Source organism: Rhipicephalus microplus, chromosome X (genome assembly GCF_043290135.1).
Source record: "Rhipicephalus microplus isolate Deutch F79 chromosome X, USDA_Rmic, whole genome shotgun sequence".
NCBI lineage: Eukaryota > Metazoa > Arthropoda > Arachnida > Ixodida > Ixodidae > Rhipicephalus > Rhipicephalus microplus.
Window position 1 is genome coordinate 42,988,934 of NC_134710.1, and position 24,674 is coordinate 43,013,607.

The window sequence follows — 24,674 nt, forward strand, 5'->3', positions numbered from 1 at the left end:
TTTTTTGACGAGCTTGAAGCTTGTTCGAAAACTCACCACTTTGGGCGTGAAGTGCACTGGAACTGTCTGTGAAAACAGGATTGAAAAATGTCCACTTCCAGCACAAAAGAGTATGAAAGGTAAAGAACGAGGCACAATTGATTACAGAGTGGACAGTGAGAGTGAAGGAATTGTGTGCCGTTGGGTGGACAATAGTGTTGTTACTGTTGTTTCAAATGCACATGGAGCGGAGCCAACGCAGCAGGTGAAACGATATTCTAGAGAAAAAAAAGGCAAAAGTTGCGGTAAACCAGCCGTTATTGATTGCTAAATACAATGCCAACATGGGAGGTGTAGACAGAATGGACCAAAACATCTCCAAATACCGGACGGCCATCAGAGGAAAAAAGTGGTACTCAGCTCTGTTTACCTACCTTCTCGATGCATCCGTGAACAATGCTTTGCAGCTGTATAAGCTGAAAAATGGGAACATCGAGCATTTATGTTTTCGGGGGTCTATTGCTATGGCCTACCTGAAGAAATATGGATGCAAGCCCTCCCGTGGAAAAGCCCGCCAGTCCGCCATTCAAGCAGTCAGTCGTTTCGACCGCACTGATCATATTGTTATTCCTCAAGCCAAGCATACAAGGTGCGTTCATTGCCACGAGAAGACAACAACTCATTGCGAGAAGTGCGACGTGGGTGTGCACGTGAAGTGCCTCAAGGTCTACTACACCCGCACATAGCACCCCTAAAGCCCAGTGTCCTACATGTAGGACGGCTTTGAAAATAGTGTTGCCTTGAAGTGAGTGTAAATAAAATAACCTGTACCTTTTGCTACGAGTGCCAGTGTCCTCTTTGTAACAAAAAATATTTCTTTTTTCATGTTTTCTTAGTTTGGGCATATATGGGTTAAATAAGAACCATTAACCAAATGGCTACCTTTAAAGCTCGTTTGATGAATATGCAAGTCACCAAGTCCACAAAATTTTCTATTCCAGCACACAGGGGAGTTGTCTTTTGTCAGAACAACACTCAGTGGCCTACTTATATATTAACACTACAACAAGCAATATTAACACAGGCGATTCTGTCATGTGCAAAGCTTGTTTAATAAATATGTGAGCCACTCGGTCCACATTATTTCATAAAAAAAAAGATGGGGGGGGGGGGAGGGCATCCAAAGTCCAAGGAGGCTTTCAAATGAACAATTTAATAAGAACCATTAACATCAGCCAAGCACCTTCAAATAAAAAGTGATTTTCATTATAGACTGACATTACAGTCAATCACATTTTCAATATAAAAATATTGCTATGGAATAGGTTCATGTACAAACTCAGTACTACTGTGAGTCTTAAAATAACAATAATCAATGGAATTGACTACACCGATGAGATGGTGATTGTGGGAAAACAATGAAAACAAAGAAACACAGGAAACTAAAGGAGTTAAAGTAGCGACAGAACAGAAGCAACTACAATGTAATAGTTATAAGTAAATATATGCATTTATATATACGTTCTTATGTATATATAAGTACAACACTTCTATTTTACATGGCAACAGTGCAGAAAATGTATCCATTGTTATTGTCTCTCAAAGCGTGCTGCTCTGAAAAAATGCTGAACATAGCTGGCAGGACAATTGTCAAGGAGGGGCACGGAGAAGTCTACAACGTAAATAACAGCTGTTGGTGCCCACAACACTCGTGTACACACACAGACACACACACACTTGCGAGCAAGTTTGATCCGATTCTTTTACAAAACAAGTATGGCTGGCCCCTGACAAAGTAACAATAAGGGAAGCGTACTAGCAACAACTGAAATTCAATGGTTCATATTACAGGAGAACACACACACGTTGGCTGGCACTCTGATGGAAAGAAAAAAAATGTACAAAATGTGTCCAGACAGGAGATGGCGGAAACACCTTCGGTGGGCAAGTCAAGACCTGCCAGACACATCAAAGAGAAGTGCAGGCCGAAGATCCCTTGAAAGTTGAGAAGAGGTCCAACTTTTTTTTTTTGAGTTCCTCAGCCTATGGCGCACACATTTCATTTCTTGTTGGGGTCTAAAGCAGGATTTGCCCTTAGAATCACCAAAGCATCCTTCACAGCATGGTAGATCACATTTTTAATCTGCAAAGAACATTTTTTCATGTTTAGCAATGAAGTTTTTATGTGGCTATTGTAAAAAGGCACTGAGCGGCTGAATGACACTTCGGCCTCGATCCGTACACATTAGTTTTTTAAACAGGAAGAGCTTTGTGGTACGAAAAAAATTCATCGCGCATTTCCCGGGCCAAAAACATCATGCGAAATTTTTGCTGTTGTTATATGTATAGATTAACGGATGGCCAGGCAGTAGTGCCTACCGTGAACAGTAGGCCATCAGGCCTGCGAAGAACATGAAAACATGTTGAGATCCTTTGCCCAGAAGGAACTGTGCTTATTGTTTCCAATATGGCCACCCCTCGCTGTGCCAGGCTTGCACAGTAGAACACAACTATCAGCGTCGCCTGGGGGTGCTGGATTTGAGCTAATATTGTAACACCTCCCCTCTTAAGGCTGGTGCACACCGGCGACTAGCAGCGGTCGCGCGACCATTCGCGACTGGCGACCAAAAAGCGACTGGTGTTCACACCGGCAGAGGCTGCATGCGAGCGACCGGAAGTCGCAAAACCGGAGAGTCACGTCCGGATCTCGTTATCAGCGAGAACTCTGGAGACCGGTGCCGATCAGCTGATCGTCGCCAGCCGAGTGAGTGGAGCGAACCGAGCGCGCCGCGTTTATTGTTTCCGTCCGTTCTCGCACAGCGTTCCAAACAGCGTCAAGTTCGATTCAAGCGAAAAACAAGACATTGTCATGGTGCAGGTGCGCTGTGCCATGGTGTCAGCACTGGCATCACAGATGCCTCCAAAGAAAAAAAGCCGGTGGTGGGTTTACAAGTCCTTACGATCGCGGGAGTTGGTCGGCCATGCAAGCCGCCGGCCTCCCGAGCTGCGCTGAGACGACGAGGAGTATTTCCGAGAGTCGTACGTATTCAGAAACGGTCCTTGAATTTCACTTGACTTGTCACAGCCTACAATGCAGCACAAACGTGTCTTGAACACGGTGTCTTAAGTCGTTGCCAAGACATGAAGCACAAATGCGTTCCAAACGCGCTGCATTGAAGGCGGTGACAAGTGAAGTCCAAGACAAAAAACGATTCTGAATACGGGGAAAAGATAGTGCACAATTTATTTTCACTGTACTTTGACGGTGTTTAGCGTTTTGCGAATGGCGCCACGATAATTTAACACTTTGCTCGAGCGGCTGCGCCCCGCCATCTCCAAGCCAAGTATTCCGTGGTGGCCATGGCGCCACAGACCCAGAGGAACGCACCCGTTTGTATCTGGCGGCAGGAAGCCAGCGCAATGAAAAAAAAATTGAGCACCGCTGATTGGTTCCAGCAGCTTTGCGACTGCAGTCGCGCGACTGAAAAATCGGTCAGGGAGCGACTAGCCAAAGTAGTCGCTTTGCGACCGTTTGCGACCGTTCGCGACTGCTTGCGACCAGTCGCAAATGGTCGCGCGACCGCTGCTAGTCGCCGGTGTGCACCAGCCTTTAGGAGGAAGACTACGGGGAGTACCTATTCACTGGTTTCCTAGTCCTCGTGCTACGTCGCAACTTCGGCGTGCTAGGCGTAGGCACGACAGAGTCACTGTTCACACGCACACCACTGTTGAGCGCAGTCCCGTCGCTCTCCGTGGCACAGCTACTCCCAGAGAAGCTAGTTCCAGGTAGCTGTTCCTGATGAAGCACTTCCGGAACAGCTGGTGCAAGGAGAAGCGGCGGCTCTAACTGTGGTGGAGCTGCAGCGATAGCAGTTTCAGGAGAGGCCAATGTTTCTGTCCGCACAAGGCGCAAGTGGTCGCTGTGCCGGTTTCCCAAGGTGCCATCTTCAAAACGGACACTGGCTGATGACGAAGTGACATCGACAACACTGGCAGGCACCCAGGGTGTACCCCTGTGATAGTTTCGCGCGTACACGTCATCACCTGGCTGCAGTGATGGAGCCTGCCGGGACACTCTGTCAGCATACAACTTCTGCTTGAGTTGTTTTAGGAATACAGATGCCTGCACGCTTGGCCTGAGGACATCCAACGGAGTCTTGAACATTCTCCCCATCAAGAGTTCACACGGTGGCCGACCTGTCACTTCATGTGATGTGGTCCTATAGTGGAACAGAAACCTGGAGATCTGCATTTGGAAGTTCCCAGAACCAGACTTTTTGAGTTTGTTCTTCACAGTTTGTACAACTCTTTCAGCTGCACCATTTGAGGCAGGGTGATACGGCGGTACAAGCGGCGTATTCCATTTCGAGTTAAGAACTCAAGGTGCTGGGCACTGGTGAAGGCAGGACCGTTGTTAGAAACTATGACATCAGGCAGGCCATGCTGAGCGAATGCAATTCTCAATGCCGAAATGGTAGCTTCTGCAGATGTGGAAGACACAGGAAAGACTTCTATCCACTTTGAGAATGCATCCACAATAACTAAGAATGTGTGACCTAGAAATGGTCCTCCAAAATCAATGTGAAGCCTTGACCAGGGTCGCTGTGGAAAAGGCCATGGTGTCTGCTGAACCGGTTGTGCAGCTCGATGTTGAGTCTGGCACATAGTGCAGCTCTTCACGCTGTTGGCAATGTCAATGCCTGGCCACCAAACATGCCTCCTGGCAATCATCTTGCTCTTCTCGATACCTGGCTGGCTGGCATGAAGAACACCAAGAATTTGGGCCTTCAATAACTTTGGGATCACTACTATCAATCCCCAGAGTAGGCAACCCTCATGGAGACTGAGTTCTGAGCTTCTGGTATTGAAAGGGGTTCTACTCTGGTCCTACTGGGAGGCTTTCTCCTTTTCAGAACAGCAAGAACAAGATGGCCCAGAACTGGGTCATTTCGTGTGGCTTGGGCCACAGCATCTGGTGAAAGGAGTATTGGATATGCCTCCTCTAGCAAGAAGATTTCAGCAGGTCGTGGTAATGCAGTAGTGTCATTTGGGAGAGGCAGTCTACTAAGAGCGTCAGCGTGGCCGAGCTCTTTGCCAGGCTTGTATACAAGTTCATACTTGTAAGCAGAAAGCTTCAGAGCCCACCCGACCACTCGAGGCGAAGCTTGCACGGGAACAGGCTTGTTGGCACCCAGCAGTCCAAGAAGTGGCTTCTGGTAGGTGTGTGGTTCGAATGAGACGCCCCACAAGTACTGGTGGAACCGATCCACATCAAACACTAAAGCCAGTGCCTCCCTGTCGAGTTGACTGTAGTTTTGTTCTGGTTTTGAGAAGCTCCTCGAGGCAAAAGCAATGGGATGTTCCCGGCCATCAGCATCTTTGTGGGCCAGAACTGCACCTATACCATGAGGCGATGCGTCACAGCTGAGGCAAACAGGCCTGGCAGGGTTGAAATGCACAAGAACTGGAGCTGATGTGACCAAGTGCTTGCAGGCATTGAATGCATCTTGTTGTTCTTGTTTCCACTCCCACTTCTTCCCTTCACAAAGAAGCAAGTGCAGTGGACGAAGGAGTGACGAAAAATTAGGTAAGAAGCACCTACAGAAGTTCACAAGTCCCAAAAAACTCTGAAGTTCCCTGACATCCTGAGGCACAGCAGCATGCAGAATGGCTGCTACCTCGTCAACATTCGGGGAAAGGCCTTCCTTGCTGATGATGTGCCCGAGATACTCAACTTGTGGCACGAAGAAGTGGCATTTTTCAAGTTTCAGCTTGAGGCCCGATTCCTGAAGCTTGCTAAGTACAGCACGAAGGTTGCGAAGGTGCCCAGCATTATTTGCGCCAGTCACAAGAATGTCGTCAAAATAGACTGCTACATGGAGCAGTCCCCTAAACAAGTTCTCCATCTCGCGCTGAAATATGGCAGGAGCAGATGAGACACCAAAAGGCAACCGGGTGTACTGAAATAACCCCATATGCGTCGAAATTGTGACATACTCCCTAGAGGCCTCGTCAAGGACAACTTGCTGGTATGCATCTTGCAAATCCAATGTCCACTGCTATGTGGAGCGGCTTGCCGCAAATGTCAAAAGTGATGGTGAAAGGCGGAAGCGGCGTGACATAGTCGACCAGCCACATGTCAAAAACTTGTAAGATGAAGTGGTAGTGGCGTCCTGCTTGCGCACAGTATTAACACAATGACGGTTACTCGACGACGGTGAACTGCAAGCCGAAAACGAACGTGCCTTGGTAGGGCTGTTGCTTTGGACTTGGCTGTCCCTTCGTCTCGAATCGCACACCTTCACCAAGTGACCTCGTTTGTGGCAGTAATTGCAGACTGTCTTCACATGCTTGCATTTTGATGCAAGAAGTTCATCCCCGCAGCGGTAGCAGGTGACGCCCAAGAACCTGACGAGACATGGTGAATCGAGAAAGCGCTGCTTACGTTCGCTTGTGCTGCTTCCATTGCCAGAGTGGTCTGCACGGTGTCGTCGAAGGTGAGGTCCGGTTTTTTCCAGAAGTCTTGTCTGAACATCCACGTTGTTTATGCCACACACGACGCGGTCGCGGAGCATGTTTTCGAGTTCAGCCGCGAAGTTGCAGTGCTCGTACAGGCTTTTTACTGCTGCGATAAAATTGCTGACGAATTCCCCTTTCATGCGAACGCGCGAGTTGAAACGAAAACGCTGCACGACGGCAGAGGGCTTCGGACGGTAATGATGGCTTCCAAGAACTTGAAGAATACGTCCAGCGTCTTGTCACTGGGCTTGGCGGGCTTGACCAAATTGCGGAGCAAAGCATACATTTTCTACCCGCAGCAGCTGATGAACACGTCAGTACACTTGTTTGGGGCGACATCATTCGCCAGGAAAAATGCTTTGAGCAGGTCCACATAACAGGGCCAGTCGTCTCCTCCCCTCTTGAACGGCTCAAGGTTGCCGAAACATGGCATGGTGAACAGATGGCAGAGTGCTGCGGGAACGAAGACTTACATGAAACTTCCTTTCATCCTCGTCGCCAGTTGTTACATGTGTAGATTAAGGGATGGCCAGGCGGTAATGACTACCGTGAACAGTAGGCTATCAGGCCCGCGAAGAACATGAGAACATGTTGAGCCCTTTGCCCAGAACGAACTGTGTTTATAGTTTCCAAAACCTCATAACTCCCATGACTTTTTTTCTACTGCGTAATAAGCCTCCCCTGAAATTGCATTCTCAAATGTTTTGAAAAAAAAAAGTGGGTTCGTCACACGGTATTGTGGTGTTCTGGCAGCGGCTGGCCAGGAACAACGAGGCACAGAACAACACGCCTTTACTCGTCAAACAAAACCTCAGCTACGATCATGATGATGATGATGATGGTGTGTCAGCGGCCACTCAGTGCGAGCTGCTAGCATGTCATCGTTCATCCCTTTCTACTTCCATGGTAAATGCGCCCGCAGCCCCCGCTCCCAAAATATGTATCAACAGCCTACTAAGACCCTTCATGCATGATGGACACCCCAGGTGACCACCAATTTCGTTGACACGGTGCTCTCTACTTACCGTGTACAGCTTTTCATTTATTATTTCGGGAATGTTAGCTACTCATAATTTACACTATACATGATAGGTACAGCACATACTTTTATATCTTTAAAAATATATCGCCTCCACCATCTAGTGCGCATTGTGGACAATAGCAGCTGGAAGAAAGCAAATGTAACATGTCACATTGAAGCCCAAGGAGCACCAGCTTTAAGGAGCGTCAGCTTTATCAGACTGTTGAAAGCTTTAAAAAAATGCGTGATTAAAAATCCAGCGTGCTGGATTCACGTATTTGAACAGGAAAAAAAAGAAAAAAAATGTGGTTACCTTGAGTGACTACCTTGCTAGAAGTTAAAATTACATTTTCCCTTTAAAGAGACACTGATATAAAATATATCACCAGTGTGCCTGTATTAAAATATGGGTCCAAAAGAAGAGGCATGTGAGGTACCCTGCTCATAAGAGATATCTCACATAAAAACAAGAATTGCTGCCTGTAGCACACCAGTTAAAGGGTTCAACTGCACATTGTGATAGCCCGATAGTTTCGCACAAAGCCTGGATGGGATTAGGCAGGCGAGATCCGGGAGACTTCGGAAGTATGCGAATGACATTGCCGTCAACATGACAGAAGGTGCCAAATTGGCATCTTATTTCAATTTGCTATGCCCCTCAGAAAATCAGGGGGTGAGGACATATTTCTTACAACACTAATTACACCGTGTGGGGGGTGCTCACACCCCCTGTAAAGTTGTTTGCGCCGCGTGGCGCACGTGTCTCGCCCCAAGGCTGTATTTCGGTGGTGACCACCGCCGGGCGATAGATGGCGTTGTGTTCGCTTTCAGTACAACTGTTGGTAGAGTGGTAGCGCCGGCGGTGACCGCTGGCGGAAGGCAGGCCTTGGTGGCGGGCGAGAGTTGAGCGAGCCTTTTCTGCGTGTGGCGGCTGCCGCGAACGGTTGTCTTTAGCGTTTGTCGGCTCGGCGCGTGGCACCGCGGGCCTGCGCGCCAAGGGGCCCACGTAGTAAGTCAAGCGTTGGCGACGCCGCCTTGGCTGTATTATGGTGTCTGTCATGTTATTGTGTTTGGTGTGTTACTGTGTTATGTTGTTTGTATGGTAGCGTGTTAATTACAATTGATGTATCATTTGGCGGACGATATTGTCGTCTAAATTAGTTAAATAAATGTATGTATGCTGTTTAGTTTGTACTAACCGTGTCAACTGTGTCCCTTCACTTCAAGAGCAGAGCGTGGCGCTCGCCATTTCGAGACCCCACACTGGCGCCCAACGTGGGGCTCTTGGAGTATCGGACGACAGTTTTTGCGGTTCGGTACAAGCTTTTGTTAGAGCAGGGATGGAGTAGGCCTAGGGGGGACTTCTCATTGCTCGCGTCGGCAGTGTGCTTTGTTGAGAGCGAGGAGATTGGTTTTGCAACGTGTTTGAATTGGTCGGCAGGTTGACTTTTTATTTTTTTTTTTGCTCGCAAGTGTTGTTCTTTTTTTTTGGTGCTAGTTTTCAAAACCGTTGTTGAATTGGAACGAGAGCCATGCGGTCTGCATCCTGGGGTGAGCAAGGCCTAGAGCACGTGGTTTGTAGGCCAGGCCCGAAGCGAGTTAGTACAGAAGCCTCGTGGGTGGTCTGACTTTCTGTAAATAGCTTCTTCTATCTCTTTGGGCTCAGGGAGCAGCCGGGCGTCGTTGCTGACTTGTATTGCAACTTGACGCCGGGGCGTCGTGACACCGCCCGGGGCGGTGGACGCCGATCGCTCGGTAAGCTGCTGGGTGCGGCGAGCGATAGGGCCACCTCGCAGAGTGGATGTCTCCTCGCGGCTGCCTGTTCTGCACCTAGGCTGAGTGCTGGGTGGATGCCGGTTGTTGTCGAGCGGCTCATTAGGCCCAAGGCTCTGCGCAGCCGCCTGTCGCACGTAGCACAATTAGGTGGATAGTGGCATTGAGGTGTTGCGCTCTGCTTCCCTGACTTTTTTTTATCTTGCGATGCACGAGTAAGCAAAAAGTGATTTCTGTTTTATTTTGATGGGCGTCTTGGCCGCTGCCGATGTCTTAGCTAGAAGTGCTGACCATCGTACCACGTGGCCGAAAAGCCCGAAGCTCCCTTCCCTAGGCCCTGCTTCATTGTTTCTTTCGAGATTTTTTTATATGTATTCAGCGGGAGGGATGTCACCCACGGCCGGCTGTCTTCTGCACATCGTCAGCGTCGCTGGCCAGGAATGGGGTCGTGAGGTCGGGCTATGGAGATGCCTGGGACCTGCGCAACTGCCTGTAGTCCGGCGCCCTCGTGAGTGCTGGTCGCAACTGGAAGACGTGTCGGCGCTAGTGACGGTTCGTCGCGCCAGCGGCAACGTTGCTGTTGCGGGGCTGGTACTGAGGTGAAGTCGAGCCAGACAGTGCAGCAGTGTCGACCAGCGGCGGTGTCGTGGTGCAAGGACATTATGGACATGCGATGTCATTTTTTTGTTGTTAAATCTTGTGTAGCTAATTTTTGTTTTAGGAATATGGTTTGATTTAAGGTTGGGAGAATGTAGGGGTGCTGACACCCCTTGTAAAGTTGTTTGCGCCGCGTGGCGCACGTGTCTCGCCCTAAGGCCGTATTTCGGTGGTGACCACCACCAGGCGATAGATGGCGTTGTGTTCGCTTTGAGTACCACTGTTGGTAGAGTGGTAGCGCCGGCAGTGACCCCTGGCGGAAAGCAGGCCTTGGTGGCGGGCCAGAGTTGAGCGAGCCTCTTCTGCGCGTGGCGGCTGCCGCGAATGGTTGTCTTTAGCGTTTGTCGGCTCGGCGCGTGGCACCGCGGGCCTGCGCGCCAAGGGGCCCACGTGGTAAGTCAAGCGTTGGCGACGCCGCCTTGGGTGTATTATGGTGTCTGTCATGTTATTGTGTTTGGTGTGTTACTGTGTTATGTTGTTTGTATGGTAGCGTGTTAACTACAATTGATGTATCATTTGGCGGACGATATCGTCGTCTAAATTAGTTAAATAAATGTATGTATGCTGTTTGGTTTGTACTAACCGTGTCAACTGTGTCCCTTCACTCCGAGAGCAGAGCGTGGCGCTGGCCATTTCGAGACCCCACAACCACTAGTGTAGCAGTGTGACCTACCTTAAGGGAAGCCCAACAGCAGGGAGAGGAACAACAGCCCCTGTTGGGTACCAACCGTAATAATGTGTGCTCGTCTCAATTTTTCTTAGCTTCATTTATCCCGCATGACAGATTCACATCTTATTCATGGCAATATTGTGAGGTGCTGCTAACTTTGATGAGCACTTTGGTGCACTTTAAAACTGTACTGAAAAATATCCTGACAGAAACTTGCACCCAACACTAATAATCTGTCACAAGTTCCCACACCTATAAACTATCGATTAACACGAACATATTGAGGCTTAAATTTTGGTGTCACTGAGCATTTAAGTTTTCAGTTTTCAGTTTTATTGAGCCTTTTCTTCACAGAGTTGCGAAAAAGAAAACGCAAGGATAAGAGCAAAAAGCTGCTATGTTAGCAGCGTGACGAGGCTCCTACCTCTTTTCACTTGGCATTACAAAAAATCCGCAGAGCACAAACATGAAAAAACAATTTGACGTCGATTTTCAAAACTTCAAGAAATTAGGAAATAAAAAGAAAATGCATCAAAATTACATCAGTTTCAGGTTTACATAAAATAAGCAAACCACAAAGAGAGAAAAACAACAAATAAAAAAAGAAAACAGCGTACAGTCAATCATGAAACAATGCATACGTTGCTAAACGGCTACCAAAATATTACGAAATGATTATACGACGTTTACAACACTGGATATGCGAAAAGCACAAGTTTTGATGCACAAAGGAAACACTGACGAGTGAAATGTTGCACGTTTTACTCGTAAAAAAAAAGCAACAAAAAAATGTCAAAGAAAGCAAACATCATAGGATGCCATGTTACACACGAGCACTATTATAGGGTGTTTCTTTTACGTATAGTATTTTAGCCGGACAATTGGAAGAAGCTAAACTACACGCCGCCATTCTGGATGAGAAGGTTCTTAAGTTGTTTTTTATGTACATTAAAGATGTCGATGTTTTTATTTTCAAACATGTTAAAACAAGAATAAACACAGTGTTCAAGTCTTCTCAAACCATGATTAGTTCACGAATAAGAAACGAACCAGGAAGGCCTTTTCCGAATGTCATAATGGGATTGTGTATATTTTCTGAGGTTACACAGTTTAAGAAAACAAGCGTTGTTTGATAGCAAGCTTTGTTTGTATTTCATAATAAGGTTGAAGCTGTGTATGTGATCGATCGGTAAAATGTTAAATTCTCTGAATAAATGACTTGTATGTGCGTCGTATGGTACATTTGCAATATGACGAATCGCTTTTTTCTGCAGTAAAAATATTTTGTTCCGATTTGCTTTAGATGTATCTGCCTACACTAGACAACAATAGTTTATGTGAGATGAAAACAACGTATTATAGAGTAAAAGTTTAATGTTTGCTGGAAGGATCTGTCGAAGCTTAGAGAGAGCACCACGTCCTAGCTATATTTCTAGTCACTTTATTAACGTGTTCATCCCAATTAAGATTTTCATTAAAAATTACTCCTAATGATGAAACTTCTTTGACAACCTGAATTTTTCCGGGCCCTAGGTATATATCCAAACCACGACAGACAGCCTTCTGAACCGGTGCGAATACCACAGCTTTGGATTTTTTTGTGTTGATCATTAAATAATTTGCAGTACTCCATATGAAGATGTCGTTAAGAATGTTGTTGGCCGAGTCTGCAAGCTTACCTAAATCATTACCATGAAAAAATATACTAGTGTCATCTGCATAAATTATTATTAAGTCCACATATTTGCTGACACTTGTTATGTCGTTTATATAAACATTAAACAGTAGGGGCCCTAATATGCTGCCCTGAGGTACACCTGAAGTTATGGTTATAGGGAGAATGGTTGGCTGTCATTTATAACTACAGATTGCTTTCTTTGTGATAAATAAGATTTCAGAAAGTCAAGTGGGGTTCCGCGAAAACCATAATGACGCAATTTTGCATAGAGTACTTCGTGGTTGATTCTATCGAATGCTTTGGAATAGTCAATAAAAACACTCAGTGTTAAGAGTTTCTTTTCAAATGAGTTAAGTATAAGTTTTTTTGTGTGAGGAGAGCCAGTTCCGTGGACATGCCCCGTCGGAAGCCAAATTGATGCGGTGATAATATAGAGTACTTTTCACAAAATTACATGTGAATCAGGAGATGATCGTGTTGAACGAGAGAACATGCTGGGCAGCTGGACTTACGTCGGCACGACCTCAATCGACCGACAGTGTAAGGGCGACGGAGTCAGCCAGCCAGGCCCAATGTCATGACATGAACAAGCTGGTGAATAACCAGACAACTATCGATTGACAGAAACATCTTGAGGCTTAAATTTTGGTGCCACTGAGCATTTGTTAGAATTACATGCTTTAATATGAAATAAAATGGGCATAAATGCTTACCTGGAGCTTGTCCTCATGGTTCGTGTGGGTGTCAGACAACTGACGGAATTCATTGGCCAAGCTGAAACAGTGAGCAATGTTTTCTGGGGATACAAAGTCTTCAGCCACTTTTATACAGCTGTGCAAGTTTCGCACCTGTGAAAAATAAAGGTGCAATATCATTCACAAAGTCTTTAACCACTTACAAGCAGTCATTGCATTTACCACCAGAGCTGTGTGCAACAGCTTATGCCTGTTACTAGGATAAGCGCAAGCCCTATATCAGCAATAATTTAGAATTTACGACCAATGAAAACATGCTAGGAACTGACCGCCAATGTTATGAGGAAATAAGAATGTGCCTTTTCATGAATGGACCAGCGCAGAATGCTAAATAAAAACAATATAGCTATTTCGACCTGTAAACCGTGCCTTTTGATAAGTGTGCATTTTCACAGACATTTTCTCACTTAACATAACCTAATAAGAAACACTGATGTAGCCGACTATTGAGCCTAAGATACACCAGTGTGCTTACGTTCAAATAGAAGTTCATTAGGAAATGCATGCGTGGTACCCTGCTTTTACGAGAAACCTCATATGAAAGGCAAAAATTGCTTCCCGGTGCATGTCTCTTTAAATGAGGTTCGACTGTGACATGAATAACTCATATGGCAGGTTTTATCTGCTCTCCATTATTCTGAAAATTTCAGCTAATAGTATAGGCACAGTGAGCTAGATGTTATGCAGTTAAACATTGCCAGTAGAGACGCACCAGGGAGAATTGCTCGTTTCTCCCATGTGGTGTTTTATAATGTGGTTGACGTGCAGCTATTGATTATTCGAAAGGGAACAACATAACTGCTCCAAGATGTGAAAGCCCTCCTGATTAGACATCTGTGTTCTTGAGTTTCACTAAGTCGGAAAACAAATTATAAATTTCCGTGTTACTTAATCTCGGCAAAGCATGCAAAGTTTTCCCATTTATTTCAGGTATGGAAATTTTGTGTTTTAAATTATCTCTACAGCTGCTGACTGGTTAATCAAATGCTATAAATTTGGATGAGTTCATGTAAATTATTTGGACACCAATGAGACATGACCAATCAACACAGTGTTGTAATCAATGGTGCAACAGCCACAATAGAACATGAAGCAACTTCTGGGCACAGCAAAATGTTACTTTTGAAGCACTAAAATCTAAATTCGATGCAGTATGAAAAAAATCCCTTCAGTTAGAAAAAAAATTTACGTACAAAGCATTCAACCCACCTAAATCGCCAAGAGTGAACATGAGCACAGCTATTTCATTGAAAGTACCGTATAAAACGGAATATAAGTCGAGATATTTTCAATGAATTGAGCTAAAGTCACCCCTCATCTTATATAACGGCGTTTAGCCGACAGTGCACCGCTGCCTGGCAACATGTGGCTTGCATGTGCATGAAAAGCTGGACACGGCCATATTCAAATTCAAATCCAATAGCAGGTTTTTTTTTTTCTCTCTTTCCTGTTTTTTTTTTGTGTTCGTGATTTGCCTCCGATCTGTTCTAAATTCTCGCTCCGCTTGACATTGCGTTTCATTTTTAGTGGTCTTTTTTTCGTTCACTGAATATGAGTAGCAGTACGAGAAGGCAGTACTCAGCTGCGTTTAGACTGGAGGTTGTTGATTTCCCAGAAGCAAATGGGAATATGGCTGCTCAGCGCCGCTTTGGTGTATCAGAAAAAAGCCCCCGCTATTGGAGGGTGCAGAAAGGGAAGCTGCAGATGTGCAATCTTCGGAAAATGTCATTTCGTGGGCGAGCTGCGGCTCATTCGCAGCTGGAGGATACGCTAGAAAACTTTGTGCGGGAAGTTCATGCAAGCTCGCTGCCAGTGACCGTGGATACCATTCGCAAGAAAGCTGTGGAACTCTTTCAAGAAGCTGGGCTCAGAGAGAAGAGTTTCATGCACCGAACTCTTGGGTGCGTCGATTCATGAGATGCAAAGGATTTTCTTTCCGGTGGCGCACACCCATCAGTCAGAAGTTTCCAGACGAGTTCGAGGACAAGCTTACAAACTTTCAGGGCATCGTGAATCGGCTTCCGGAGCAGAACAACTACATGATAGGGCAGATTGACAATGCCGATGAGACCCCCGTGTGGTTTGATATGCCTTCAACGACCATGATCATGCAGCGTGGCGCCAAGGATATGAAGCTGTTGCCCACTGGCAACGAACACTCCCGCTTCACCATCATGCTGGCATGCATGGAAGATGATAGAAAGCTTCCGCCCTTCATCATTTTCAAGCGTAAGTTAATGTCGAAGGAAGTCTTCCTGCCCCGAGTTGTCGTTCACGTCAACAAAAAGGAATACATGGACGAGGACATGATGCTCGAATGGATACGAGTAGTCTGGAATTGTCAGCCAGGTGCACTGCTGCGTCTTTGCAGCATGCTGGTGTTAGATGCGTTTTGTGGTTACTTAACCGACGCTGTTAAGCGCACACTGGGCGATAGAAAAACGGACCTCGCCGTGATACCAGGTGGTATGACATCCACCCTCCAACCAATCGCCGTTGTGCTAAACAAGCCATTCAGGGATCGAGTGCGGCTGGAGTACCAAAAGTGGATGTCTGGCGACAACCCAAAGACACTGACGGGCCGCCTACAGAGGCCTCCGCTTGCGACTGTTTATGGCTGGGTGCTTTCCGCCTGACGTTGCTTGCCAGATTCCATGGTTGAAAATGCTTTTAAGAAATGTTACATCAGGAACTCGCTGTATGGCACGGAAGACAATGCACTGTGGGAGGCAACCAGTGACAAATTCTCGTCTTCAAAAGACAGTGGTGCTTCGTCTAACGAGTAGGAACAGTTGTGATGTTGGTTGAGGGGAGCTCCGACGATCGGGGTGCGGTGCGCCCAATTCGCAAATAAATGTTTGGCAATTTTGGGTTGTTTGCCTTTTTTTTCGATAATTTGAACTTAGGTATCGACCTATATTCCCACTCGACCTATAGTTCGGTTTATACAGTAGTACGACAAACCTACGCTACAACAAAACTCACGGTGATCGTGAAAAAGTTCGTTATAGTGGGAATAGGCAGAGAGTATGGTGGGCCAGGGAGCTCAGCCATCCTGATGATATGTGAGGTTTAACGTCCCAAAATCACCATATGACTATGAGAGACGCTGTAGCGGAAGGCTCTGGAAATTTTGACCACCTAGGGTTCTTTAACGTGCACCCAAATCTGAGCACACGGGCCTACAACATTGCCGCCTCCATCGGAAATGCAGCTGCCACAACCGGGATTCGATTACGAGACCTGCAGGTCAGCAGCTGAGTACCTTAGTCACTAGACGACCGTGGCGGGGCGGGCTCGAGCTTTATCTGGGCAGCATAATGGGGGTAGAGCACCCCCTGGCGCGGACCCGGGTTATTTTTTTAGAGCTTGGCTTATACTCCTGTCACACTACATCTGCTATGTCATTCGCTGTGAATGACATTAGGTGTTAATGTCATTTTTCTAGTCGCTACATGGGCATCGTAAATTACAATCACACCTAAAAACATTCACAGCAGCTGTGTTCACAGCGTTAATGTGTTCATTGAACTCATGGAAGCGAGACATTTGTTCGATCATCAACAGGCGCTTGACAACAGATCACAAAATAGAAATCTTAAAGCAAGTGAAAACTATGTTCAGATGTTTATTAAAATTATGAACTTTTCGGTAACATTTTGACCTGCAACATGTCATTTCACGTAGCCGTTTAGACCCGGATTGCAAGATCGCAACGGCATTCATTTTCAAGGTTATTCACTGCTAATGACATTACACGTGCCGTGTGACAGAGGTATTAGGCTCTCATCCAACGCTAACGGGCCGATGGCCATACTGTCTTGCAACTATTCCACATGGAGCTGTTCATGCCCGCTTCTTTTTATTTCAGGCTTTTTAAATTCAGAACATGGGGCAGTGACATGTAAAGAGTTTGGTGCTGTTGTTATATAGAGATGAAGTCCCAGGATGACCAAAATTCCGGCACTTGCACGGCTGTTGTGCGAAGAAAGTATGGTATGTACGCGTACGCACAGGAGTGCAACAGCTAAAATATCATTAGGAGCAATTTCGAAAACAGGAAAATGTAACTTTTGGAGCACTAAAATTCAAATTCGAAGCAAATTACAGGAAAAGAAATTTTTTTTATCATGAAAGACAAATTGGAGCAGTGTATAAAAATAGGGCTTACATTAAAAAAAAAAAATATATATATATATATATATATATATATATATATATATATATATATATATATATATATATATATACTCGATTATATATCCAGAATATATATATATATATATATATATATATATATATATATATATATATATATACTCGATTATAATTGAGAATATAAATATACATATTCTTGATTATGTGAATACAAAGGAAGCACGTAAAATGTTTGTGTCATGCTCAATTCCTATGAACCAAAAACAATATAAAACTGATATTAAACGGAGACTAAAGTCACATACAGTCGAATCTCATTAATTCGAACACACTTAATTCGAACTGACGCTGTGATCCCGTCAAAGCTGTGTGTATTCCAATAGGTGAAAATGCCTGGTAATTTGAACGCCCAAGCACTTCTGACGGTTAATTCGAACATACCGCTGTTGCTACTTCGAACTCCGCCTCAAAGGTCTCCAGCGGTTTGGTAGCATGTGTTACCCAGCTCGCAACTGCTTCTGCGCAGGGCTAATAGACAAGCGGATGAGATGACAAGGACGAGTTAAGACAAGGTTTATGTACAGCATAGAAATACAGGCGTTACACATTCGGCACTGGGGCCAACAGCTGTTACGAAGCGCACCGCCGACGAGGTTACAAAAGGCGCCACGAAACTCGCCACTTCCAAAGACACCGGCCCCTCCTACTGCAAAAGGGCTTGAAGCAACGAGAGGCTTCTCTGACACATAGGTCTACTGCTGGCGACGCGCCGCAGGGCTTTTTTTATAGGGACCGGGTGGATCCTTTGAGTCACCAAACGTCCAACCAGAAGCGCTGCTGGCCGTCATGTCAGAATCCTCCAATGGGGACTCGCCGCGGCGCGTGGTTGCACCCAAGGACGAGGGATGTTCCCACGCATTGCGTAAGACTTGCCAGACTGGAAGGCGCTGCTTGCTTCATCGGGCTCGTGGGCTGAGGGAGCTCGCTGTGCGTTGCATGACAGACCGGCGTCACCGCTTCATGACGTCGTTGAGTTGATTGCATCAGGCAGGCTCGAGTGCTGGCCTTCACACAGATTGCCTTTGCAGAGGCATTGATGTTCAGTGTGGACTCCCAGGCGTAACACAGCGCTCCGAAAATGCTCTCAGCACCCCGCCCGATCCCGCGGCGGCACCTGCGACACCTCAGCACTGCCCACGAAGGAAATGAAAAGGAAAGAAAAGGCTGCGGTGGAATGTATGCTTTTTCTCAAATGCCGATCTGCGACCCTCCCATGTCATGCTTCTCCCTTTTCCGTCCCTGCCACGTGAAGACCCTTCTCCTTTCAGCGCCAAGCGTGAAGAAAGAGGGGAAAAAAAAAAGCTGTAACAGAGTGTTGGTTGTCTCTCAAATTCCGATCTGCTTCTCTTTGCGTGGAGATGCTCCTCCTTTCTCGTCACGTGCTGGCCACGCTGCGGCAGCGGCGCAGAGTAGCAGCGGATATGCAGTCGTTTTCGTCGTCTTTGGTGTGAGTAGTTGACTAGGCCTGATTAGGTGGTGTGCGTTGATTTTGCAAGCGTCATGGCGAGCCGAGGAACTTATCGCCCACCAAAGGACCTTAAAACGAAAGTGTAAATTCTGCGCGAAGTTGAGAACAGCGTTCCTTTCAAAACGAAAATCGCCAAGAAGTATGACATCACCAAGAGCACACTGTCAACATACATCAAGAACAAAGACTCTCTTATTGCTGGATATGAAAATCTGCATATGAAACCGTCGAGGAAGAGGCTGCGGACATCGGCACATCCCCAGCTGGAGGACGCTCTCGTTATGTGGATTAAGCAGGTTCGCACCCAGAACCTCCCACTAAGTGGGCCGATAATAGCCACCAAGGCGAAGGAGTTCGCTATTAATATGGCTCTTGAGAAATTCTCGGCATCGGACGGGTGGCTATCGCGCTTTAAGGAACGCCATTGGCTCACTTTTAAGACTGTTTGCAGTGAGAAGGCGGATGTTGACAGAGCCGAATGCGAATAATGGCTTACTGGGCATTTGAAGGAGCTACTTGCCGTCTACTCGCTCATTGACGTCTTCAACGCCCATGAGACAGCGCTCTATTATAAATTGCTGCCCAGTAAAACCATCACTTTCCAGGGCGACGATTGTGCCGCTGGAAAGAAAAGTAAGGAGAGGCTAACGGTGATGGTGTGCGCGAACGCGGCGGGCATGGAGCGTTGCCGGTTGCTCGTAATTGGCAAAGCGACTAAGCCTCGCTGCTTCAAAGGTGTGAAAAGCCTTCCCGTTGATTACGTTGCGAATAAGGAGGCATGGATGACCATGAAAATTTTTTCTGATTGGGTGCGTGTACTGGACAGAAAGTTCGCCACAAAAGGCCGGAAGATCCTCCTTTTCGTGGACAATTTCACAGCGCACTGCAATGTTAAAGGCCTACGTGCAATTCATTTGGCCTTCCTGCCCAAGAATACGACGGCACTGCTCAAGCCCATGGACATGGGCGTGATCCAGAATTTAAAAGCCGTGTACCGACGGCATATTCTTGAAAGGATGCTATTGTGTCTCAACAGAAAGAAAACCTATTCAATCGATCTCCTCGGCGCAGCACACATTCTTACTAATGAGTGGAACTCTATTAAGCAGGACACCATTGCCAATTGTTTTAGGAAGTGTGGTTTTGTTGAACCTGTGGCTAGTGATGATGAAGTGGCGCTGCAAATTTCTCCCGATGATTTCGTCTGCGTTCCTGACCACTTCAGCAGTGTTCTACCAGACGGCGTGACGTTTCAAAGTTACGTTCAAGTGGACAGAGGTGTTCAAACTTCTGGCGTCATCACTGATGCTGAAATTATTGAATCTGCGTGCCCCCAAGTGGCCACATCGGAGGACCCTTCTGTCGTCAGCGGCAAGGATCGTCATAACACTATTGACGCAACGGAGGGGCCCCTCCATCCGCCTAGTGATGCTGAAGCATTCTCGGCGCTGGACTTTGCCACCCGCTACTTCTCCTGCCAAGAGAATGCCGAAGCTCAAGTTTAAATGCTTTGCAAACTGTGCGCAAAATTGATTGACTCGCTGCAAGGCAAACGTGTGCAGACGCATAACACCGATTTCTTCAATTACTGACGTATGTACTGTGGTTTGTAAATAAATGTAAGTCTTCTTAAAATTACCCCTCCTGTGTTAGCTCAATGCACATGCGCCACTGCATGGTAAGGCCTCCGTTCATTTAGCGTTCATTATTTCAAACTTCCGTTAATTCGAACAAATTTTCGGGCACCATCGAGTTCGAATTATTGAGAGCAGTCTGTAACAATTTACGACAGAGTGAAAGCTCAATGTATGACAACATACGGACACTAAAGTCGTATAACAATTTACGTCAGAGTGAAAGCTCAATGTAAGACAACATTTAAAACGACAATATTATCAACAACAGTGCCCTACTTATTGAGTTATTAAAGTAATTGAACAAGAGCCGCAGTAGGACATCTTCAAAATGATAGCAATGACATCAGACAGACCGCCTACAATTATATACGTCAGAGTGAAAGCTCAATGTATGACAACATTTAAAACGACAATATTATCAACAACAGTGCCCTACTTACCGAGTTATTAAAGTCAATGAACAAGAGCCGTAGGAGGACATTTTCAAAATGATACCGATGACATCAGACAGACTGCCTACAGTTATTCACAAGTAATCACTAATAAAACTGTTCTACCATACAAGGCAAAACTCTTACTTTATAAACCACTTTTCTATTCACACCTTACCTATTGTTTCTTGGTATGGGGAACTACAACTTACACTAACTTGTAAAAACTGTACCTGATGCAAAAGAAGTATATTAGAATCATGTTTAACTTGCTGTATGATGCTCACACAAGCGAATTGTTTCAACAAGCTGGAATACTACCTGTACATCGTCTCTACAATTTTAAGTTAGCATTTGCATTCAGGCGTGAATTGAAAGAGTCGACATTTTTTGTACGACCTCTCAAAACTGCAGCCAAATGTTACATTGTTTGAAACACGAAATAAAGAAACATGAGAAATAAAAACTTTGAGAACAAACTACTCCACGGATAAGTTATCCTGCATAGTTCCTACGTTACTTAATAAATATGTGAAAGCTGGCATAGATTTTTTACACTGTACACAGATTCAATTGCGCGATATACACATGTTCAGTTTTCAAGATCTATTTGCAGTTACTGTATTATCATGGCTACTATTTTTATTTTTGGAATTTGGACTTGATTTTTAAATCTTTATTTATTTTTTATTTATTTTTTCTATTTGGTGTTATTATTGTTGTTGACTTCAAATTGCTGATTGTTTGCCACTGCTGCCGTGCTAAAAGGTAGCTGTGGGCCTTTGTCAAGCTGCCTCTTTTGGAGAGCAGCGTTTACCTGCAGCTGACCTTCATCAAACTATTGATGAAAAATAAACATTATTATTATTATTATTATCGACGTAACTGCCCTAAATAAGGAACCTTCTGTGCATCAAGAGACGAAATAAAATGCTGCTTGTTCGTTTCTGTTTGATTTATGGAAAATAGAACCACAGAACATTACTATGGGCAATAGCGCGAGTGGTTAAAAAATTCTATTTTCGCGTGGTTACGCGAGACAGGTGATGCCATCTGTGGGAATTGAGGCTGGCCCGCTGCCTTTAAGCGGGCTTTCCCGCCTTTTCTGCCGTTCTCATGTCCCGACATGTCTGCCCTCCTTGCTGTCTGCCGCGCTGGGAAGGGCGGAGTGACGTTTAACTCCCTCACCCGGAAGCGGATGTGGACTGTGGCGCCGCGCGCGGGGACTCGCGAGAGGTTTTCGCGGGCTGCGTCGGGAGCGGTCAGATACTCTCCGGGACAGCAAACGGTGAGCCACGCTATCTTTTCGTCCGTCGACTCCCGTCAGTCGGGGGCTCGTCGGACTTCGCTGACGGCGCCTCGCGCCCAAGGCGAACGCTCACCCGCTGTTGCCCCGCTGCGTACGCACGGCCGAAGGGCGGTACGGTGTCCTAGTGCGTGGCCTCGCTACGCCGACCCGTCTCCCTTCGAAGCCAACGCGAGCGCCTTTGCCCTCGCTCGAGCAACCGGGCCTTTGCTCCGGTGTCTCCGTGGATCACCTTTACCGCGGAGACGTGCTCGTGGCACCCCTGTGTAGTACTTTGTGCCCGTGGCGTGGATAAGCCTACTTGCTTTCCCGCCGCGCCTTTTTGCAACGGGCTGTACTGCGTTTGGTGTTGCCACAATAAAGTGTTGCGACTTGAGCAGTATCGTGTTTTCCCGCCACGGCGACGGTTAACGCGTGCCCTGCGGCTCGCTAAGACCGGACCCACGCTGGTGGCCGTACTCCTTCGGGATACGTGTACACCACACTGGCGCCCAACGCGGTATCAAAAGCTCTAGCTTTTGTCTGCTCTTAGCGAGTCAGTTCGCCTGCGCGATTCGGGCTCGTCGCAACATGGCTGCTTCGCGGGACTTTTGTCCGCTGTCCCTTTTAGCGGATGCCGCGTTGCACACGGAGGCCATTGCCTCTATGGACGGGAACCCTTCTGCACCCGTCTGTGTCGGCACCCCCTATTGCGGTGACGACACGAGGCGCCTAGCCGCTTTGTTTGGAGATGGCGCGTCGCTTCGGAATGGGCCTCTTGCCCTACCCGAACGTTGCGCACAAGCGCCTCCGACACCCGTCCGTGTCGGCACCCCCTATTGCGGTGACGACACGAGGCGCCTAGCCGCTCCCTTTGGAGATGGCGCGTCGCTTCGGAATGGGCCTCTTGCCCTACCCGAACGTTGCGCACAAGCGCCTCCGACACCCGTCCGTGTCGGCACCCCCTATTGCGGTGACGACACGGGGCGCCTAGCCGCTCCCTTTGGAGATGGCGCGTCGCTTCGGAATGGGCCTCTTGCCCTACCCGAACGTTACGCACAAGCGCCTCCGACTGCTAATGCGCCCTTTGGCATGCATGGCAGTTCGTCGGCACAGCGCTCGCAGACAGTTCCCTGCGGAATTGACGGGGCCCTCGCCGACTTTTGCCCGCTATCAGCCGTGCAACCAACACTTCGACCGCACGCTGAGCAGGCGCCTGAATTGTCGATGGTAGCCGCACCAAGTGCGCCTTTGGTTCGACAACAGGCAAATCCCACAAGGAGCCTATTTTGCTCTGGGAATGGCGCGCAGGGCGGTGGTCTGTTTGAAACCGCCCCACTGATCGAGCTGGGCGACTGCTCGCCTTCGCTCGACCGCGCCGCTAACGCACCAACGGTTTCCTACGAAGCCGGTGCGACGACGCAGACTTTGCTGCAAAACGCCGTGCAGATGATCCAAGCACTCTCGGGAGCTGCGCAAACGCTTTCGGCTGGTCCGAAAGGCGGTCACCCCGCTGTTATGTTGCCTGTGCCAACCTACAGCGGATACGGTGATCAGCTCACCGCCCGAGATTACCTCGACTCTCTGTCACGTTATCAGAGAGCGATGGGTTTGGATGATAAGGTGGTGCTCGAACGTGTTGTTCCAGCTGCACTGACTGACACGGCGGCGAGATGGTATCGGCTTTCCGGTTACCGTGCAGCAAACCTCGAGGAATTTCGTGCGGTCTTTTTGCGCGAATTCCTACCCGCTGACTACGAAAGTAGGATGCGGCGAGAGCTCGAGCTCCGTACACAAGCTCCTGACGAGTCTTTACAGGAGTATGTACGGGCGATGGATGAACTTATTTCTATCGCTGAGTCCCGAGCCTCGAACGAGGAACGCGTCGAACGGGTGATACGGCAGGCACATCCGACTTTTTCGGCATACCTGCGCGGCGGCCGCTTCAGTGATTTGGAAGCGTTGGCCGCCGAGGCAAAGCGCATCCAAGGCGATATTCTCGCCGCGCGTGCCTATCGCCCGCCGCCGCCAGCCAGCGACGCCCTTGAGCCGCGCTGCGCTTGGAGAGGGGCCATGACCCTTCCCCAACGGCAACAGCCTCTCGGCGCCGCCTTTGCGGCTGCAACCGGCTGTGCGTGGGAGTTGAGCGATCGCGCTCTTGACCCCTTTACGCATGAAAGGCGGGCAGCCTGCGCTGCTCCACTTGAAACCTCCACACAGGGACGCTTTTCGACCCAACGTAATGTGGGAGGTGCGGCTCGCAGGAACGTATCCTACGATAACGTAGCGAGCCGATCACGACAGCTCGAAGCTGCTCCGTCTGGGAATACAGACCGTGATGGAGTGCGCTGTTACCGCTGCCGTGAAAGAGGGCACATAGCAAGGGAATGCACCGGATCCAGGCCTCCTGCGAGGCAGGAAAACGGGCTTCCGGGTCGTTCGTGAATGCACGACCGACCCAACCTTTGCTTCTTCCCTCTGCGTGCAGGGCAAGCACTTTTCTTGCTGATACGCACGCGCCGTTCATTCCGGTCACCATTGCCGGCCGTGAATTTTCGGCTTTGCTGGACACGGGCGCTAGCG

At 47.5% G+C, this 24,674-nt stretch overlaps 1 protein-coding gene across 5 annotated transcripts in view; it reads right to left on the reverse strand.

Annotated features, from left to right (window-relative positions):
* Positions 1-1,171: 1,171 nt before the first annotated feature.
* Positions 1,172-24,674, reverse strand: part of LOC119176633 (lysine-specific demethylase 3) — an 88,441-nt gene continuing 64,938 nt past the window's right edge. For 4 of the 5 annotated variants that reach the window (XM_075876329.1, XM_075876328.1, XM_075876325.1 and 1 more), the window contains exons 10-11: positions 13,011-13,145; positions 1,172-2,122 (exon numbers count right to left, since the gene is read on the reverse strand). In XM_075876329.1, coding sequence (XP_075732444.1) covers positions 2,039-2,122; positions 13,011-13,145 — 219 coding nt within the window. In that variant the 3' untranslated portion in view covers positions 1,172-2,038. The remainder of the gene's footprint in view (positions 2,123-13,010; positions 13,146-24,674) is intronic. The other variant, XM_075876330.1, reaches the window with a different exon arrangement.